At 38.6% G+C, this 20,804-nt stretch overlaps 1 protein-coding gene across 7 annotated transcripts in view; it reads left to right on the plus strand.

Moving 5' to 3' along the window:
• The window catches only part of WDFY3 (WD repeat and FYVE domain containing 3), a 287,453-nt gene that overhangs the window by 19,615 nt on the left and 247,034 nt on the right, over window positions 1-20,804 (plus strand). For 5 of the 7 annotated variants that reach the window (XM_044945695.1, XM_044945696.1, XM_044945699.1 and 2 more), the window contains exon 1: window positions 16,940-17,092. In XM_044945695.1, the coding sequence (XP_044801630.1) occupies window positions 17,055-17,092 (38 nt within the window). In that variant the 5' untranslated portion in view covers window positions 16,940-17,054. Of the gene's footprint in view, window positions 1-8,851; window positions 8,946-16,938; window positions 17,093-20,804 lie in introns of those variants that run through there. The other 2 variants (XM_044945700.1, XM_044945697.1) reach the window with 2 other exon arrangements.

The following is a 20,804-nucleotide window of genomic DNA, read 5'->3' on the forward strand; positions in this document are numbered from 1 at the left end:
CTTTCCTATAGAGTTTATTTTCTGTGGCTAAATAGGTAACCCTGGGTAATCTTTCAGTGTGTTATGGATTGAGTCAATGTTTTCAGGTTTTTGAAGCTAGGACCTGAGGAAGGAGGGACATACCCATGTGAATTGAGAGAAGGCAAAAATGAATCCTGTGGGGATGGATTGAAATTGAAGGTATCAGTGTGAATTTATTAGTTTTGAAACTGGTATGTGTATGTGCACATGTGTATGTGTGTATGAACATATGTGTCTATATATATTTATATGCATATATGTATATGCATGCATGTATTTCATAGTAGTTCTGTCCAAGAAAAAGATAAAGAACAGTGGACATAACTAACTCCCCATTGTGGTCTCTGATGTTAATCTTATTCCCAACACAAAGGAACTGGAGTTTTTCAGAGGAATGGCTGATTACAAGAGTACATACCAGATGAATCTGTATCTTTGTATTTTTTTTTTAAGCTATAAAATAGGAATGTTTTTGGAAAAAAATGGGAGCATGTTACAAGCCTGTTGGAGGTCCTACTTTCTCAGTCATCAAATTAGTATAATAATGAACTGTGAATCATTAAAAATAGCAATTTGTTATCCATAATGTTAACAAATTGATAAATGTATAAATAGAGAAGGGAGGTCTCTTGCTTATAGTAGAATTCTGAATCCTAGAGGGAGAAAAATCATCATTTTACAGCCCTTATAGTAAATGACAGATAAGAATCATAACAAAAATATAGGGGGAAATATTGGTGAGAAGCAGATGTCTCCCCACACATTATATACAAGGTATAAAATAGGGGTAATATATATTGGTGATATCCCGGTGAAGCTAGATATGATGCTCTGAGGGATACAATGTCATCTATGTAGTATTCCAGCCAAGACTATATAACATGAGTCTGGAGGAACCACTGGACAAAGCCCACACGAAGAACATTCTGCTTAATAATAAAAAGGGAGTCGTTTATGTTCTTTAAAAAAAAAGTCATAAAAAACGAAGGCTGAAATCATGGGCAGCTTAAGAAAGATAACCACTAGCTGTAGAACCTGGCCCTGGACTAGATTATATACCAGATGCAGAGAAAAATACTATAAAATGATACCATTGGGTCAATTGAAATAAGTTGGAGTACTGACCTTAAATGCAGATATTGCAGCCATGAAATTAAAAGATGCTTTCTCCTTGAAAGAAAAGCTATAACTAACTTAGACACCATATTAAAAGCAGAGACATTAATTTGCAGACAAAGGTCCTTATGGTCAAAGCTGTGGTTTTTCCAGTAGTCATGTATGGATGTGAGAGTTGGACCATAAAGAAATTTGAACACCAAAGATGCTTTTGAACTGTGGTGTTGGAGAAGGCTTTTGAGAATCCTTTGGACTGCGAGGATGTCCAACCAGTCCATCCTAAAGGAAATCAATCCTGAATATTCACTGGAAGGACTGATGCTGAACCTGAAGTTCCAGTACTTTGGCCACGTGATGCAAAGAGCTGACTCATTAGAAAAGACCCTGATGCTGGGAAAGACTGAAGGCAGGAGAAGGGGACGACGGAGGACAGACTGGTTGGATGGCATCACCAACTCGATGGATATGAGTTTGAGCAAGCTCTGGGAGATGCTAAAGGACAGGGAAGCCCTGCGTGCTGCAGTGCTTGGGGTCACAAAGAGTTGGACATGACTGAGCCACTGAACAACAACAGCAATGTTCAAATTACTAACGAGAACTGTACTATGGTTATGACAGAACATCTCTGTTCTTAGGAAATGCACAGTGAAGCAAAGGAGCAAAGGGCCATGAAATATAAAATTCATCCTCAGTTGCTTTAGGAGGGGGGAAAAACAGCTTGAGTCTGTCTATGTGAAGGGAAAGAAAGTGCGAGAAAAGAGGACAAATGATAAAACAAGGTAACATTAACAATTGGTGACTGAGTGTGAGTGGTTATTTTTGTATTCTTGTATTTGGAGCTTTTCTGTACATTTGAAATTATTTCCAAACAAAATATTTGAAACACTTAAAATATATCTGTCCTGTATTTTTAGGCTTTCCTTATTTATAAAGGGCTCGGTTCTTTGTCTGGAACAAGTTTGGAATGAACATTTTTATAATATTTTCCTACATGTTGGTGTTGCAGCTCTGCACACTAACCATTGTTGAATATGGTAATAGCTGGGAAATAAATCTCACCCTGTGGACAGCCGGGGGAGGGGAATCATTTACTGTAGTGGTTGCTCTAGGTTTATGGACGTATTGGCTACATCTCCTGAAGTCTTTTGAGTTGTTATCTCTTATCTGTTGAAGAAATACTCTGATGATTCTTTTATTGACACATCAGGAATCTAGCTATTTTCCCCTGATTATTTAGATTATTTTCTTTTGTAAACCCAGAAAGATTGTCTTGTTTAGCCCTAAGGATGTTAACTATTCATTTCTTCATTCAAAAAATATTTATTGAATGCCTACTATGTGCTGGCCCCACCCCTTCCAAGCATTGAAGACGTAGTACCAAGAAAAACAAAGCTCTTGCCCTTGTGGATTTTCTGTTTTGCAGGGGAGGAAATACACAAGCAGAAATAGAACTGAAATAAGTGAATGTTAGTGACATTGGCGAGAAATAAATCAGGAAAGTGTGTTAGGGATGCTGGGAGTGGAATTGTTACATAAGTAGAAGCAAAGATCTGAAAATAGCGAGAATGTGAGGCAGGTGGGGATACTCATCTCAGAGTAGTTTTGAGGCAGGAAAACAGCAAGTGTGAAGCTCTGAGGCAGGAGGATGCCTACCTGTATAAGGAATAGCAAGGAGGAACTAAGTTACCTAGGTTCCTTTTTGCTATTTTAAAGATTTGGGTATTTATGAGATGAGAAGCCATTGGGAGATTTTGGGTACAGATGTTACATTATGTTAATATGATTTTTGTAAGATTATCAGGATCACTCTGTCTCCTTTGATGAAAAAGGACTGAAATAGATCAAGGGTGGTAGTTGGGAGGCCGGTTACTAAATTATGGAAAAATAATCCTAGTGAGAGATGAGAAAGATGATAGTTACTGTTACACCAAGTCTCTAGGTAGGTGCGGAGAAGGCAATGGCAACCCACTCCAGTGTTCTTGCCTGGAGAATCCCAGGGACGGGGGAGCCTGGTGGGCTGCTGTCTATGGGGTCACACATGGTCAGACACGACTGAAGCAACGTAGCAGCAGCCGCAGCTAGGTAGGTGATATGAAGGGTAGTCAGATTCTGGATATGTTTTGGAGATAGAGCCAGTAGTTTTTGCTGATGGGTTAGAAAGAAAGTGGGAACTTGAGTGGTCATGGAGAAAAGGAGAAATTAAGCAAGGAAGCTGACGAGTGGCCAATGAGGTAGGATGAAACCAGCAATAACTAGGAGAAAAGCCAGGTAAAGAAAGTGTGTCAGACCTTGATGAATCATGCCTGTTGCTGCAGATAGGTTAAAAAAGAGATCTGACTAGTTTTTGAATTTTACAATATATATGTCAATAATGGGTGACTTTGGAATTTTCAGTGGTGTGTTGGAGAGCAGTTTGAACTTAAAGAATACTGGAAGACAGAGAACAAGGACAACTGTTTTCTGACCTTTCACTGATAAGGGAATCAGACATTGGTCATAACTCAGATTGTGGGTGGGGTCAGAAGTTTTGCCACTGATGTTGTTTGATTTCTAATGATTAGAAATTGACACATATACACTGGTGGTTTTGCTTTATTGGGAGGACAGAATTAGGAAATTGATGATGTAGGAAAGAGAAGTGGGACTTAACTAGAGCAATGTCCTTGAATAGTAGGGGCATGCTGCTGCTAAGTCACTTCAGTCGTGTCCGACTCTGTGCGACCCCAGACATGGCAGCCCACCAGGCTCCCCCGTCCCTGGGATTCTCCAGGCAAGAACACTGGAGTGGGTTGCCATTTCCTTCTCCAATGCATGAAAGGGAAAAGTGAAAGTGAAGTTGCTCAGTCGTGTCCGACTCTTAGCGACCCCATGGATTGTAGCCCACCAGGCTCCTCCGTCCATGGGATTTTCCAGGCAAGAGTACTGGAGTGGGGTGCCATTGCCTTCTCCAAGTAGGGGCATAACAGCTAGTATTGAACCTGCATCTCCTGCATTGGCGGGTGGATTCTTTTACCACTGAGCCACTTGGGAAACCAAACTTTCTGAAACCATGTCAAAGTCTAACTCTTTCACTTTAATACTAGCTAGTAGGGGCATAACAGCTAGTATTAAAGTGAAAGGGTTAGACTTTGACATGGTTTCAGAAAGTTTGGTTTCCCAAGTGGCTCAGTGGTAAAAGAATCCACCCGCCAATGCAGGAGATGCAGGTTCAGTCCCTGGGTTGGAAAGATCCCCTGGAGAAGGAAATGGCAACCCACTCTAGTATTCTTGCCTGGAGAATCCCATGGACAGAGTAGCCTGGTGGGTTACAGTCCATGGGGTCGCAGAGAGGTGGTTACACCTGAGCACACATGCGCATATACAGAATGTTTAGGCATAGTAGAAGAGTGCAGATTCAGGTAAGTGGGTAAGTGTGATTCCAGAATTCTTTTGATTGCTTATATAGGAATCAATGGCAGCACTGTAGAGTGATTCAAATTACGTGGCTTTTGATTGTCTTCCTGTATGATGCTGTCTGTCAGGCAATCTGCCAAGAATCCTGAGAAGCCATAGGAGGGCTGTAGCCCTGCTTGTTACAATTCTTTTCCCCCAGATATTTAGCTTTCTGTTACTCTTTTCATTATTTAACACCTGGAAAGAGATTCCTAAAACTTTGGGAGATATCTGGAAAAAATTATTTTCTTGCAGATCTTTAAGCCAAAGAGTATGATTCAAAGGTCCTTAGAATTTATTAATACCAGCACATTTTCATGTTATAGATATAACAAAACAACTTAACGACATAGTTAGGCCAAGGAGGTATACCTAATTGTCTAGTCAAGGCTAGAATGCAGGTCTCTGGTGTTTGAGTTTATATAATTTAGTTTTGAAATTCAGTTTTTATACTTGTGTGCATATACATTCAGACTCAACCTTTTGACAGCAAAGCTAACTTACTCTAAATTGGAGGCAACCAAAGCATGAAATAAAAACACCTAAAATGTCAGAGTCAAAATGAGAACTCTGTCTAAAATGTCATTTCAATTGTGATTTGTATAAAATGGATACCTGAAATTATATTGCATATTGTAATTAGAATGCACTGAAATCATATCAAAGCATTTGCTCTTGACTGAATTTTTATCAAAAGATTACAAAACAGGATTAATAGTGTACCATTTAAAATTTCTAATACTTGAAGACATCTGTAGATTATGTTAAAATACAAACATGGGTTGAGCAAAACGTTGGTACTCTAGCTCACTGTTTCCAGTTCTGTCCAGCTCACTGCTATTTTTGCTTCTGTGTCTTTATCTCAATACTTGCCTGTATCCGTTAATTCAAAACAGGTAAAATCAAATAATCAGCAGACAAAACACATATATAATTTCTATGAAATAGTAAGTAAAGGGCAAAAAACTGAGGAGGAAATGGCTCATAGAAATGAGTAGATATTTCATAAAAAAGGAAATATGAGTTAGCCAGTAAACCTGAGGAAATGCTTGGTATCATTAATCAGCAGGGAAATACAAAGTAAGACTACAGTTAGATGGTTTTATACCCCTAAGTTAAGAAGATGGCATTACTAAATGTTGAAGAGAACGTGTGGGTCAATATGGACTGCCTAGTGCTGGTGAACTACATCAGTCCTGAATGTTCATTGGAAGGACTGATGCTGAAGCTCCAATACTTTGGCCACCTGATGCGAAGAACTGACTCACTGGAAAAGACCCTGATACTGGGAAAGATTGAAGGCAGGAGGAGAAGGGGACGACAGAGGATGAGATGGTTGGATGGCATCACTGACTCAATGGACATGAGTTTGGGCAAGCTCCAGGAGCTGATGATGGACAGGGAAACCTGATGTGCTGCAGTCCATGGGGTCGCAAAGACTCGGACATGACCAAGCGACTGACCTGAACTGAACTGAGAGTGGTGAGATTATCTCTTGCTAAACACACTTTAGGGAAAAGAAAAATTGGTGACCTCATGAAAAATTGAAAATACACATATTCCTCAACTCCTAGGCAAATCCTTAAGAGAAATTATGTCACATGTGGAACAAATGCATATGAGAACTTACATAACAGTAATGCTCATAATGACAAAACAAAAACAGAAAACCTGGGAAGAAAACAAAATGCTCTTGAAAAGAGAATGGATAACTCAATTCATTTACACAATGTGGAATTATTCTGCCTTGAGATGAAAGAACTACAACTGTATGCAACATTATGAATTCAACTTGAAAACATAAAACAGAGTGAGGAGATGAAACACAGTGCTGAAGGATATGTTCATATGTGGTATGCTTTCTGAAACTTGAAGGAATGATATGACCCTGATGCTGGGAAGCATTGAGGGCAGGAGGAGAAGGGGGTGGCAGATGATGAGATGCTTAGATAACATCACCGACTCAATGGATATGAGTTTGAGCAAACTCTGGGAGGTGGTAAAGGACAGGGGAACCTAGTGTGGTGCAGTCCATGGGATTGCAAAGAGTCGGACATGACTTAGAGACTGAACAACAGCAACTACACAGCACAGAATGCTGCTGCTGCTGCTAAGTCGCTTCAGTTGTGTCTGACTCTGTGCGACCCCATAGATGGCAGCCCACTAGGCTCCTCTGTCCCTGGGATTCTCCAGGCAAGAACACTGGAGTGGCTTGCCATTTCCTTCTCCAATACATGAAAGTGAAAAGTGAAAGGGAAGTCGCTCAGTCATGTCTGACTCTTAGCGACCCCATGGACTGCAGCCTACCAGGCTCCTCTGTCCATGGAATTTTCCAGGCAAGAGTACTGGAGTGGGGTGCCATTGCCTTCTCCAAAAGCATAGAATATAAGGTAGCAATTACAGAGGATTGAAGAGTTTAGAGATATGGGGGGAGGGAAGAGCAAATCAGTAAAACATGACCAGTTACTTATATTTAGGTTCTTGAGTTGGGTGGCAGATACATGGAGATATTCATTCTGCGCAGTTCAGTTCAGTTGCTCAGACGGGTTCATTCTATTACTTGCTTTAAATTTAAAGCATGTTACAAATACCATGTTTTATGGCAGTCAGTACTTAATGTATTTTTTTAAAAAAGCAGTGAAGACATATTCTGATGTTGGGATTTAGGAGACATGTCATCACTTCTGCCTACTTTCTCACTGTCACTTGAATCCCTAATGTTACTCACCATTTCACTGGAGGGATCTTATTTAAAAATCTTAAATCTCATTAAGCCTGTGTCTGCCATCTGACAAGCCACTCAGTAACAACTTGGATGAATGACAGAATGAATGATTTGAGAAAATAATTCACGATTTTTCTTAGAAACCACCAAAGAGGTAGATTTTTAAAAAAAATACTTTTTCATAAGAGATGAGACAGCAAAGCTAGGTTTTTGTTCCATAGGTTTTTGAATGATAATTAACTGTGTATTTGAGGGCAATATTACTGATGTTTGAACTGTTGTAGTAATATAATCACAGAGATTAACAAACATGACAGAACACATAGTTGATCAGAAAAGGAAAATGTCGTTAAGAGTTAGAAGGCCCGTGCGATTAGTCCAAGCTTCTCATTTGTGAGTGAAGGAGCTTTGGAATTGAAGAAGTAATTGAGTAACAAAAGAACTTGTTGAGAGCAAAGTTAAGAAAGACCAGAATGATTCATGGTGCTGGTGTTTTCATATTGAAATACCGAATGGTCAATAAAAGAAGCAGTTAAATGTCCTATAAGTGTGTGTGTGTGTGTGTGTGCGCGCGCGCGCGTGTGCGCATGTGCGCCCATGCATAGTCACTCAGTAGTGTCCGACCCTTTGTGACCCCATGGACTGTACTCCATGGGATTTCTCAGGCCAGAATATTGGAGTGGGTTGCCATTTCTTCCTCCAGGGGATCTTCCTGACTTAGAGATCAAACCCAGGGTTTGAACCCACGTCTTCTCTGGCTCTTGCATTGCAGGCGGATTCTTCACCATTGAGCCTCATGGGAAGCCTTAAGTATCCTATAGAAGGCAAGCTAAATATCTTGAGGTTGGATTATATCTATTGAGTGAGGAAGCAGTGTTTTTTATTTGGATTTAGAACATATCAATTTAGCTCTATACCACATTTATCTTCAGATGCTTGACAAATACTCCTAGAGAAATAACATGATTTTTTTTTTTCTTTTTTGCTCATATTTGATTCTCCAAAAAGAGACATTGTGATCTATGATGTACAGATGAATACTGGACTAAAGTGTCAAGAATTAGGTTCTGAACTGAGCTCTGCTACTAAGTAACTGTTGTCATTAATGCTTTAAGTAACTTTTCCAGATCTCGGCCTCCTCACCAGTAAAATGAAGAAGCTGAACCAGATGGAGCTTTGAATGACTGTATTCTTCTTTGGATTTTGAAGTATTTATTTATTTGGCTGTGTTGTGTCTTCATTGTGGCACATGGGGTCTTTGTTGCAACAGGCTGGCTTAGTTGCCCCACAGCATGTAGGATCTTAGTTCCCCCACCAGGGATCAAACCCACGTCTGCTGCATTGCAGGGCAGATTCTTAACCCCTGGACCACTAGGGAAGTTCCTCTTCTTTGGATTTTGAATACCAAATTTTATCTGGTTTTAAGTGCTGTCATATCATTAAACTATTGGCAAGAAATAATGAGGTAAAGAGAAAATTAGTAGGAAATGAACTACTCATAATGCTAAAACATTCTGAAAATAAACTGGGTTTTCTCTTTTTTTCCTTTCATTGCAGGTATAATACTTCTCCACATCTGCTTCAGGAAGAAAGTGCCTGCCACTCCTGTTGTTTCTACGCAGGTTCATGCCAGCCCAGAATACAGAATCAGGTCAGTTTTAGGCCTGTTTTGTCTGTTGACCAAGAAGCCAGGAAGGGCTTTGCTGCATTGTTGTGTTGTAACAAGACCACTGAACTGTGACCCTAAGGGGCTGGGTTTTAATCCATCTTTACCACTGATGATTAGGTGAACGAGGCAAGCCTCCTTTCCTGGATAACTTTGTTTTCTGCACCAAAAAGAAAAAAAGAAAGGAAAAAAGGAAAGAAAAAAAGAGAATGTATTAGAATCAATTATATTTCAGTTTCAATCCTGGCTTTAAAGCATTATACTTTTATTGTAGACACCTACATAGAATAAAATTATGTTTTGCAGCATCATTTCCTTTTTATCCTGGAAAATCTAGTTGTAAGCACAGGCTTTGGAACTCTTTATTGTTTTGTAGCAACTCTGAGTGACTAGATTGAATAATGAGCTATATTGTGAGGCACTTGGATACTTTCACTATCTAGTTGCCAGAGTTTTAGTATTTTACTTTGCTCTGTTGTTACTGAAAAATTTTAATTTTTATCGTATTTTGTAAACAGCATAAATTGATTTTCTCACAGTTCTGGAGGGTGGAAGGTCAAGATCAGGTTGTCAGTGTGATTGGATACTGGTACAGGTTCTCTTCCTGACCTGCAGAGGGTCTCTGTCTAGCTTCGTCCTCACAAGGCAGAGAGAAGGAGAACCAGTTGGAGAGCTTCCTTAACCTCTTCTTATCATTATTGGTTTAGGGCCCCACCCTTATTATCTCATTTAACCTAAATAAGCTACCAAAGACCCTGTCTCCAGGTTTGGTCATGTTAGGAGTAAAGGCTTCAACATGTGAGTTGGGGGGGGGGGGGGGGGCACACGTTTCAGTCCATAGTAACCACCTAGTAGTAAACTTGCTGGATTGTGTGAAATCTTCATCTTCACCTTCTCTAGATATTTCCAAAGTGATCTCTAAAGTGGCTGTCATCATTTACACACCCACTAGCAAGTGTGTAGATTATGGGATATATATATATATTTTTTAATGGGATATTCTTTACTAGAACAACTGAAAAATCCCAAATGGAAAGATAGAGGGCATGGTCTTTTCAAATTCCAACTCCTTTTTCCTGTTCCACCAGTATCTGGGAAGTCTTCTAAACAGCTGTTTAAACCTTGGCTTCTTCTAGTCAGTTCTTGTGTTTGTAGCTATGGTGCTATATTTTACATGGAAGGTTCCTAGTCCTTCAGTGATGTTCTTCAGCTGTAGAGAGGTTATCTTTTTGACCATGTGAGTTCTCTACTGATTGCAAGTGACTCAGTTCACATCAAATGCAGAAAGGAGATGTTATCAGACTTGTGGATGTGTCCCAGGGTACACAGAAGGACCCAGGGACAGCTGGGCTGTGCAAAGAGAACCCAGGAAGCAAATGAAGTCAGGTGTCTCTCCAGCAGTATGCCTCTCTTGCACATCCATCTCACTCTCTTTGGGTTTGGCTTTCTTTACGTTTGAACTCTCTCATGGAAGCATGGTCACTATGCTGCCCATAATTTATATCCATTTGCATTTATATCTTGTAATTCAGACTCCCAGAAGAAGGCTTACTCTTAAGCACCTAATCCCAGATACTCCAGAAAACAAACTCTGATTCCCTGGAAAAGTTGGCACTGGCTGTCTTGAGATCTTTGTTTCTCTGAAAAGGATCTGACATGTTCTTACTAAAATGTAAATGACTGAATAATATGGTATAGTAGTACTCCTTCCAGGTGTATTTGTATTTTAATTGGATCAAATATTAAGCTAAAGCTGTATTTCCAAACTCTGCACAAGTGAAATCTTGGGTTCCGGTATATAAAAATGTTAACCCAGATGCATGAAAATCACTAGGAATTGAAAGACAGTGCTTTACGGTTCAGGGAGTGGAAAAGAAAAATGTGTAACTGTTTGTGTAGTTATGGGAGGAGAGCAGATAGAGATTAATAGTCAAATATATATATATATATTTCTAAGGTAGCAGTGTTACAAAGATTGAATATAGCAAGTGAAAGAAAAGCCTTTTCTATTTAACTTCTTGAGAAAAGATTTGAAGGTAGGAGAAAGGGCCATTTGGTTTAGTCTCACCTCTACTAACTGTGATTTGGGATAAGTGACTTATTCTCCGTGTGTGTGCTCGGTTGTGCAACTCTTTGTGACCCCATTGACTAGCCCACCAGGCTCCTCTGTCCATGGACTTTTCCAGGCAATGTTTTTACAGCATCATTTCCTTTTTATCCTGGAAAGAATTTCTCAGATGAGAATACTGGAGCAAGTTGCCATTTCCTTCTCTAGGGGATCTTCCCAACCCAGGGATCAAACCCACATCTCTTACATCTCCTGCATTGGCAGGCGGCTTCTTTACCAGTGTGCCGCCTGGGAAGCCCCATTCTTCTGTACCTTAATTTACTAAATCCCGGCTCCTTTTCAGCTGTATGACCTTAACTCCCAGACGTCAATTTCTTCATCTTAAAAATGAGAATTGATGATAGTGGGACCTCAGAGTGTTCTTGTGAGGAATTAATCTATGTTAAGTGTTCAGAATAGTTTTTGGCACATCAGCAGCAGCAGTGTCAATTTTTGAAATGAGTCAATTAGATTTATGATTGCAGGAGTCCCAGCTAACTTAAAAAAAAAGAATTCTGTGGTCCAAGATCCTCTATTATGACCTCATGTCTTTTTATCAGAGTAAAGACTTAAAAACTTCGGCCATCTACTTGGGTCCTATATTGAGGCTAATTTTGGTATTGTCAATAAAAGTTATTTTGAATTCACTATGTCTATTAGTTCTCTTTTGCTACATGTATTAATTTGTTAAGGTTGCCACAATAAATTAACACAGACTGAGTGGCTTAAACAGCAGAAATTCATTGTCTCAGAGTCTGGAGGCCAGAAGTCTGCAGTCCAGTTGTCAGCAGGAGTGGTCGCTTCCAAGATGTGCAAGGGAAGGATCTGATCCAGGCCTCTTTCCTTGACCTGTCGATGGCCTCCTTTTCTCCATGTCTCTTCACATCATCTTCCCTCTGTGTGTGTCTGTCTCTGTTCAAATTTCTTCGTTTTGTAAGGTTACCAGTCATATTGGATTAGGGTCCACCCTGTTTGCTGTTGCTGTTTAGTTGCTATGGTATCCAACTCTTTGTGAGCCCATGAACTGTAGCCCACCAGGCTCCTCTGTCCATGGAATTCTCCAGGCGAGAATACTGGAGTGGGTTGCCATTTCCTTCTCCAGGAGATCTTCCCGGCCCAGGGATTGAACTCAGGTCTCCTGTGTCTCTTGCTTGGCAAGCGGATACTTAATGACCTCACTTTAACTTGATTACTCCTGTAAAAATTGTGTCTCCAAATAAGGTCACATTCTGAGGGGCTGAGAGTTAGGCTTCATTGTATGAGTTTTGAGCAGACACAGTCCAACAGATTACCCCAAAGCTCAGTGACTTAACACAACAAATGTTATCTCTCAGGTCTTGGGGTGAGTGTAGTTTCCTGGGTCCTCTGGCTCAGGGTCTCTTGCAGAGCTGCATTCTGCACGTTTGTCCACCAGTGCTGTGGTCTCGTCTGAAAGCCCCAGGGGAGGATCTGCCTCCACTTTGCTCACAGGGCTATTGCTGTGTTCAGTTCCTCATTGGTTGTCCACCCTAAGGCCCCGTTCCTCATGTCGGCTGTTTGCCAGCAACCTGCTGGCTCTTGTTGCATGAACCTTTTGTTTTTTTGTTTGGTTTTGTGATTTAAACTGGCAACCCATTTGTAATTTAACCCAACTGTAATTTAAAATGGCAACCCATCGCTTTTCCCCATTCTGTTTCCTAGGAGTGAGTCATTAGGTCCAGTCCACACTTAAGGAGAGAGGGCTTCCCAAGTGGTACTAGTGGGAAAGAATCTGCCTGCCAGTCCTGGAAACACAGGACGTGCGGGTTCAATCCCAGGGTCGGGAAGATCACCTGGAGAACGAAATTGGCAACCCACTCCAGTATTCTTGCCTGGAAGTCCCATGGACAGAGCAGCCTGGTGGGCTACAGTCCATGGGGTTGCAAAGAGTCAGAGTCAGCTGAATGAGTGCACACGTGCATGTGCACACACACACACATGGACACAAACACACACAGACACTCACACTTACACTCTCTCTCTCTCTGTGTCTCTCAAGGAGAGAGGATTACACAGGGATGTAGATTCCTGGACAGGAGGTCATTGGAAGCCACTTTGAAACTCCCTCATAGTATTGATATACAAGAATGAAGAAAGAAGAAAATATGCTAAGTGAAAAGATACATAAATATTTTAATACTATTCAGGACACTTTAGTCTTAAACTCTAAGCATAAGTTTATCTCCTTTGTGCCATATAGTTTTGTAATAAAAAATTACTCCCTCACCCTTAAAAAAAGGAGAAATGTAACTCTTATCATTTCCTTTTTTTTTTTTAAAGCAAAAAGGAGTTAATTCTGCTTCCTTTCATAAAATTTGTTATTTTTTTATCCTATGTAGAATTCTTCAAGTGGTATCTGACTGTATGCTTTGCTGAGTTGTTAACCTGCTATTTCTCATAGAATATCCAAAGGCCTACCTTTATTTTCCTAAAATATTTAAGAGTGGGAAGTTGTTGTTTATTAAGATTACTTTAATTTTATTAGCTATTCTGTGGTCACTTTCTGCAACTAGGTTATAAAGTGTGAGAAATTATCCAACATTTGTGAGAATACTTAGTATACCAAATCGGTTAAAGGAAATGCCCACTTATACAGTGTAGTCCCACAGTCATATAAACTTCATTTACCAGCTAGCAGTTCTCAATATTTATGTTGATGGAGAAGTAATTGAGAAGTATTATTATGGATTCATTTTTGTCATCTTTGTTTTGGAAGGCAGGATAGTTGTTTCTCGGAGAAGGCAATGGCACCCCACTCCAGTACTCTTGCCTGGAAAATCACATGGACAGAGGAGCCTGGTAGGCTGCAGTCCATGAGGTCGCTAAGAGTCGGACATGACTAAGTGATTTCACTTTCACTTTTCACTTTTATGCATTGGAGAAGGAAATGGCAAGCCACTCCAGTGTTCTTGCCTGGAGAATCTCAGGGACAGAGGAGCCTGGTAGGAGGCCGTCTATGGGGTCGCACAGAGTCAGACACGACTGAAGCGACTTAGCAGCAGCAGCAGCAGCAGCAGCAGCATAGTTGTTTCTGGAAATGAAATTTGACCTAGTTGACTTTATCAGCACTAGTTAATATAAGGTGAGTGTGTATGTGTGTGTATGCATGTATTTAGCACATGGAATAACAGTATTTTCGTAAATTTAGTCTAAGAAAATCTCAAATTATTGAGAAAAGATGGTCTTAACTCCATTAGAGTAGATTGTACTTCTAAAGCATCTGATTACGTGACTGGATTTTATGTTTTTAAATTATAATTATTTGTGAGTTACTATAAATACATATTATTTTGGTTTAGTTATTAGGAATGATCAGACTTTTAAATCTCAGTAGGCTTGGAAGTTGAAGTCCTCTCATGAGTCTGAATTCAGTAGGCTTTCTATGTGATATCCCTTTTTACTTGTTAGTGGGATGTAGTTTAATAGAAACAATACAAAATTTTCTATTTAAAACTTCCTTTTGATCACATAGAGTAGACTGGGGAATGAATTTTCATAGTTGAACAAATGGTAATGTTTTTTGCTTAGAAAAGTTCTGTTGCATTGATTATGACAAAGAGGAAGTTTTAAACTTAAGCTCTTATGATTTTGCATTATAAGGATGTTGAGCTAAGAGTTTTGTTTATAATTTGCTGCCTTTATGTCTTAAAAACATCTGAGAATAGATAGATTTATGACCAGATTTTGGGCTTTAGACTAAAAAAATACCGTAGCATTTTTATGGTTTACAAAATTGTTGCACACTATTGAAAGTCTATAGAATGTATTCTTTCTAGAAATATGTATTAAGAGAGTTTAAAAAGTTCAAGAAAGGGAACTCAAAGCATAATAAAAAGTGCAGATATACTTAATGTGAAACTTACATTATAAGATTTTAAAAGTTTTTTTGATCAGAAAAAATAAGTTGAAAAGTAAAGTAGCACTACTCATTAGAGTATTGGGATTTAAAAATTTAATGTAGTTTTTCTTTAAGAAATGATACTTAAAGTTTGGAACTTAGAAATACTAATCATTTTAAGCATGCTTTAACACATGATGTGAAACTGTTCTCTTTTTTTCCTTAGACTTTTGGTTTGTTGTCTATGACTACATCAGTTTCTATAACTATATCAATTGAGTTTATTTTGATCCTGAATATCCCTTATTTAGCTCCTGTTTTGAGGTCAAATTATGCATGTCATTATTGACAGTATGATTAAAAAAATTGTATGAAATATTGAAAGCAGATATGAGAGCAAAACTGCAGTGTGTATTATGTAATTTCTCTTCTTGTGTCCTCATCTGTTAGATGAGTTTCTAGTCTTGGCTAGAGAATTCCATGAACAGAGGAGCCTGGGGCTACAGTCCATGGGGTTGCAAAGAGTCGGACACAAGTAAGGGACTAACACTTTCACTTTCATAAGGGTTAAATGAGATAATACTAAAGTGCTTACTATTGTGCCTGGCACATAGTAAGTGAAAGCTAAATTCATGGTAGTTGCCATTTCTTGGTACAAGCATTGGCCTTAAGTTATGTTTACTTATGTTTTTGAAGGTTAGAATACAAGCAAAATGATGTCTTGTTAATGATAATATAGAACCCTTAGTATTCAGTTGATTATGTAGTTTATTAGCATATAGAATTTATTTTTGAAAAGTAGAATAGAGTTTACATAAATGGCTGTGAGTTTTGAGCCATCACTAAAATTAATGACTTGAAAGAGGGAGAAAAAAGGTCATGGAGGAGGGGGATGTGTCATTTTTGCTGGAGGTCTAAGGAGAGATTTTGTAGTCACTAAATTCATATATATATGTGTGTATAATATATATATATAAACATATATATTTTTTTTCCACAAAATTGGGAACACTAGGATGTCAACTTCATTTTCATTTTCTTTTAAACTTTAACTATTAGCCACTCTGTTCTTTGTTTTGTTTTGACCTGGGTGAAAGGAGTGGGAGAAGGCTTGCCTGTTTTTTTCTAGTCTTACGAAGGACATAATCCTGTTGGTCTTGTGTTCCACCTCAGTTTTTTTTTTGTTGTTGTTTTTTTTTTTAATTTTTTGCAGAATCATTTTGAGTTTTTAAATAAATATTAGGATGTTTCAGTTCTTTCACCTTCCAGATTGCTGAAATTATTTGTAATAGCGTTCTCTCTCTTCCTTCCACCTTCCTTCCTTTCTTTTCCTTGATTCCATCGAGATAATTTTTGACCTTTCATTTGGCTGTTATGTTTGGTCGTAATGCATGTTTTGTAGGAAGCAAATTCTGTGTCATGTGTTCATGGTGCAAGAACTTTTTCTCTCTATAGTATCGCTAGCTTTTTCTTAACTGTATAATTGTCTAACCCCAACCCCCTCCTCCCCCACAATGAATTTTTGTAGTTACTTCTGAACCAGTTAAAATCTGTACTTTATGAGAGCAGAGTTATTAGTTGGCTTATTTTTTAAAATATTTTATAATTAAAACAATCTAAAAATTTTTGCCTTCCTCTAACAAAAGTAGATTATCTTGTGTTTTGCTGTATCTGGGTGAGCATTCAGGAAAAGAAGGGCTTCCTTTTGTGGTCAGAGGTTGTTGAAGGAATGCTTTTATAAAAGCTTTTATCTGAAGACAAACTGTATCCCCCATGAAAGAATAACCCTTAGTTTATTGTACAGAGGCCCAACTAAAGAGATTATGTGCTTTTTAAATGTGAACTTATCCTTATCTCCCCTGTTTTTTTTAGGGTTGTTTTTTTTTTAAGATTTTTTTTTTTAATATGAACCATTTTAAAAGTCTTTATTGAATTTGTTCCAATATTGCTTCTGTTTTAGGTTTTGGTGTTTTGGCTGGAAGGCAGGTGGGGTCTTAGCTCACTGGCCAGCGGTTGAACCCGCACACCCTGCGTTGGAAGGAGTCCTAACCACTGCACTGCCAAGGACGTCCCTCCCCTGGTTTTTGAATCATACATTTTGATGTTTTTCATTTCCTAAGCCTGCTAAAAAATGGCCTTGTTCAAGGAACTCAGTTTTATACATCACAGGTATATGAAATACATCCCCTTCCCTGAATAATAATCAAAATAATAACAACATTGACTGTTTCTTAGGGGTTTTGCATATATGACATCATTTATTCTTTGTAACACTCCTGTGAGTTTGCTTCTATTATTATACTAATTTTATAGGTTAGAAACAAGCAGGAGAAGTACCTTGCCAAAGGCCACAGGATTAGGAAATGGCACAACCAGGATTTAAATGTGGGAGTCTGACACCGGGGCTCAGACTCACCTGCTCTTTTATCCTGCCTCTCTTATACATGAAGAAAGACATCATTCCGTTCTTTTCTCTAGAAGAGTGTGAAGCATTCTTATAATATTCAAATTTGTATTTGAAGGCAGTAGCCTGTGAATGTTCATTATATCAACCATAGGCCTCAAATATTCTATTGCTGAGAAAAGTAAGAAAATACAAATCAATCAATGTTTGGATCAGAACAATTTGTTCTGTCTTCTCGGTGACCTTGTATAAACTTAATATTCTATTTGGGGAAAGAATCTATTGATTTTTAAGTAATTGAATCCTAGGCTTTGCTGTGACCTAACCATATTTTTGATATTTAGTACGCTAATTTTACTTAGTGATTTCCTTTGCACATTTTGTACCTACATAGAAGTCCATATTTATCTTTTTTTTTTTTTTTAAGATTATGTAGAGAACAAGTATCCAGTATCAGATACTATAGAACTCAAGTACAGGAAGAGCAGCCACGCTTCCGGGAAACTGGAATTTTTTTGGTTATTTATTCACCATTTCTTTTTCCGAAATTGCTTATACTCTTTGTTTTTGTGTCTCTCTTCCAAATGGTTTATTCTGTTTTCTTAACATGCAGTGGTCAGTTGTGGGTGTGAGGTTCAGCAAGCTTCTCGGCCCCCACAGCTAATTATCCTGGTTCTCATATTCTAAATTCTAACTTGCTAAGAGAGAGGATTCATTTGTCTCACGTTATGAATGATGTCCAACACCCGTGCAGTCATTGGAACAACCCAGCTATGTGTTCACAATAGCATTGCCTTTTCAGTGAGTGGGGAAAGGGCAGATTCTCCAAGGGCTTGTGTGTAGGAAGAAAATAAATATCTTTAGTAACTGAAGCAATCCTTTTTTCTTTTTGAGATTTTAGTTACACGAAAACACTTTTGAGATTTTAGTTACATTTCAAGGTTATTGATTTGAGTTAGTTCCTTGCTTTTTCTTTGTAAGTGTAAGGACTTTGTGGCAAACTTATTTCCCACAGTTAATAGTTTATGAGTCTGGAATGGGGAGTTTTAAGTCTCATTTAATAGTGGAAAATAGTCTGTTAATTAAATGAATTTTTCATATCTTTCACAAGTCATATCTTGTAGCTTAATTTTAAAGAAACATAAAATTTAAACAGTGTTCTCTTTAACCTGTAGTCCACCAAAAAAAACAAAACAAAACAGTGGCCTTAGCCATTCTTTTTTACATTTTCTTTCAGTTTATTATACTTCCTTCTGTATGATTTGCCTAAGAGCAGGACTTTTAAGAGTGGTTGAACCTTTTAAGAATAAGAAAGTATCTACCACAGAATTAACAGAAAGGTGAAGAACATATATGAGATTGTGTAATGTATATGCAAATAATTCACATATTTTAATTAGAAATATATAGTTTGATCCTTTACCCATTTGTTTACCTTGGTATATGATGTTCTCATTGTGACAGTAAACTCCATGGTTTAAGAAAAGATTTGTACAGCACAACCATAATTTTTCATCTTTAGTAACAACAGAAAATCACATGGTTTTATGTTTAAAGTATTAATATAAAATACATTTGTTTTAAGTTTTTTAGTTGTTGTTTTCACTACATCAGATGGGGTATTCTTAACCATTGGACCACCAAGAAAGTCTGTTTTTAGAGGAGAAAAAAAGCATTATAATTTTGTATATCCTTCTTACAACCTGGCTGGAGTAGTAAACCAATCTAATATTTAGCAGTTAGCCCTTTGTAGATCAGCGGGAAGTTTCTTCAGTTCAGTTCAGTTCAGTCGCTCGGTTGTGTCCGACTCTTTGCGACCCCATGAATCACAGCACGCCAGGCCTCCCTGTCCATCACCAACTCCCGGAGTTCACCCAGACTCACGTCCATCGAGTCAGTGATGCCATCCAGCCACCTCATCCTCTGTCGTCCCCTTCTCCTCCTGCCCCCAATCCCTCCCAGCATCAGAGTCTTTTCCAATGAGACAACTCTTCACATGAGGTGGCCAAAGTATTGGAGTTTCAACTTGAGCATCATTCCTTCCAAAGAAATCCCAGGGCTGATCTCTTTCAGAATGGACTGGTTGGATCTCCTTGCAGTCCAAGGGACTCTCAAGAGTCTTCTCCAACACCACAGTTCAAAAGCATCAATTCTTCGGTGCTCAGCTTTCTTCACAGTCCAACTCTCACATCCATACTTCTGGTCTAACAAAAATACTAGAAATCTAAAAGCAAGTGGAGACTGGCCAGTGGTTTTATGTCCCTTCTTTTAAACTGAACTTTGAGTTTTGAAAATTTCCAGCGTACAGAAAAGCTCAATGAATGAATGCAGTGTACATCCAAATACCTTTAACCTTAATTCAACAATTACCAGTGTTTTGCCACTTGCATTCTCGTTGTGTTTGTATATATTTCACAGAGGAGTGAGGCATCACTGAACCATTTGAAAGTAATTTGAACCATTATGATGCTTCACACTTGTAAACACTTCAGCATGCACCTCCTAGAAATAAGGACATTCTTCTCTCTGACTACTGTAACATTATCATATATTAGAAAATAATAGTCATCCCATACTGTCATGTTTAAATCTAGTCCATATCCAAATTTTCCAACCATCCCCAAGATATCTTTTATACCTTTTTTCAAACAACAGGTTGGTTTGATCTACACCTTACATTTGTTTATGTCTTTTTGTTCTTTTAAAAATCTGAATTGGTTTCTCTTATCCTTTTTCTCTGTTTTTTTTTTTTTTTTTTTTTAATGATAGTGACCTTTTGAAGAGAGTCCAGAACAAATTTCTTATAGAAATCCACCTTCTGCATTTGTTTCTTCTTTGTGATATTGGAAAATATTCCTGTCACAGGAGTAGGAAGCTGTACAAGATACATAAGAACAATCTCCAGGGGAATTAAATAGTGACTGGAAGTAGTTATTACTGGGTTGAAGTTAGTAAATGAGAATAATTAAGAAAGGTTTTTTCAGGTTAATGGAGCTGAAGTTGGGAAAAGAAAGATGTTAAAGGGAATGCATATGGCACTGAGGTGAGGGTTGGTGTCAGATGGTTACTTGATAAAGAGAGAGGAGAGGGTTAGGGAATCACAGTCCCCAGCTCCTAGAGGGTTAGGTGTTCAATTCTGTGTTGAGTGGTTGAACAAACTAAGAAGTCTTTTCCGCGAAGTGAACCCAGGTCAGCTTAACTGCGGTTGGAAAAGCAAAGAGAGTTGTGTGCGTCAGACCTTTTCTATGTTACGAGGTTTTCCGTGAAAGTACAGATGTCATATTAATGTGTGCTGCTTCTTACAAACTTTCTGGGGGGAAATTTGGAGCCATGATTTTATACTTTGTCTATCAGTTCAGTTCAGTCACTCAGTCATGTCCGACCCTTTGCGACCCTATAGACTACAGCACACGGGGCTTCCCTGTCCATCACCAACTCCCGGAGTTGTCTATATCTCTTGTATTCTCTCTGTATTAG

Source organism: Bubalus bubalis, chromosome 7 (genome assembly GCF_019923935.1).
Source record: "Bubalus bubalis isolate 160015118507 breed Murrah chromosome 7, NDDB_SH_1, whole genome shotgun sequence".
Lineage (NCBI taxonomy): Eukaryota > Metazoa > Chordata > Mammalia > Artiodactyla > Bovidae > Bubalus > Bubalus bubalis.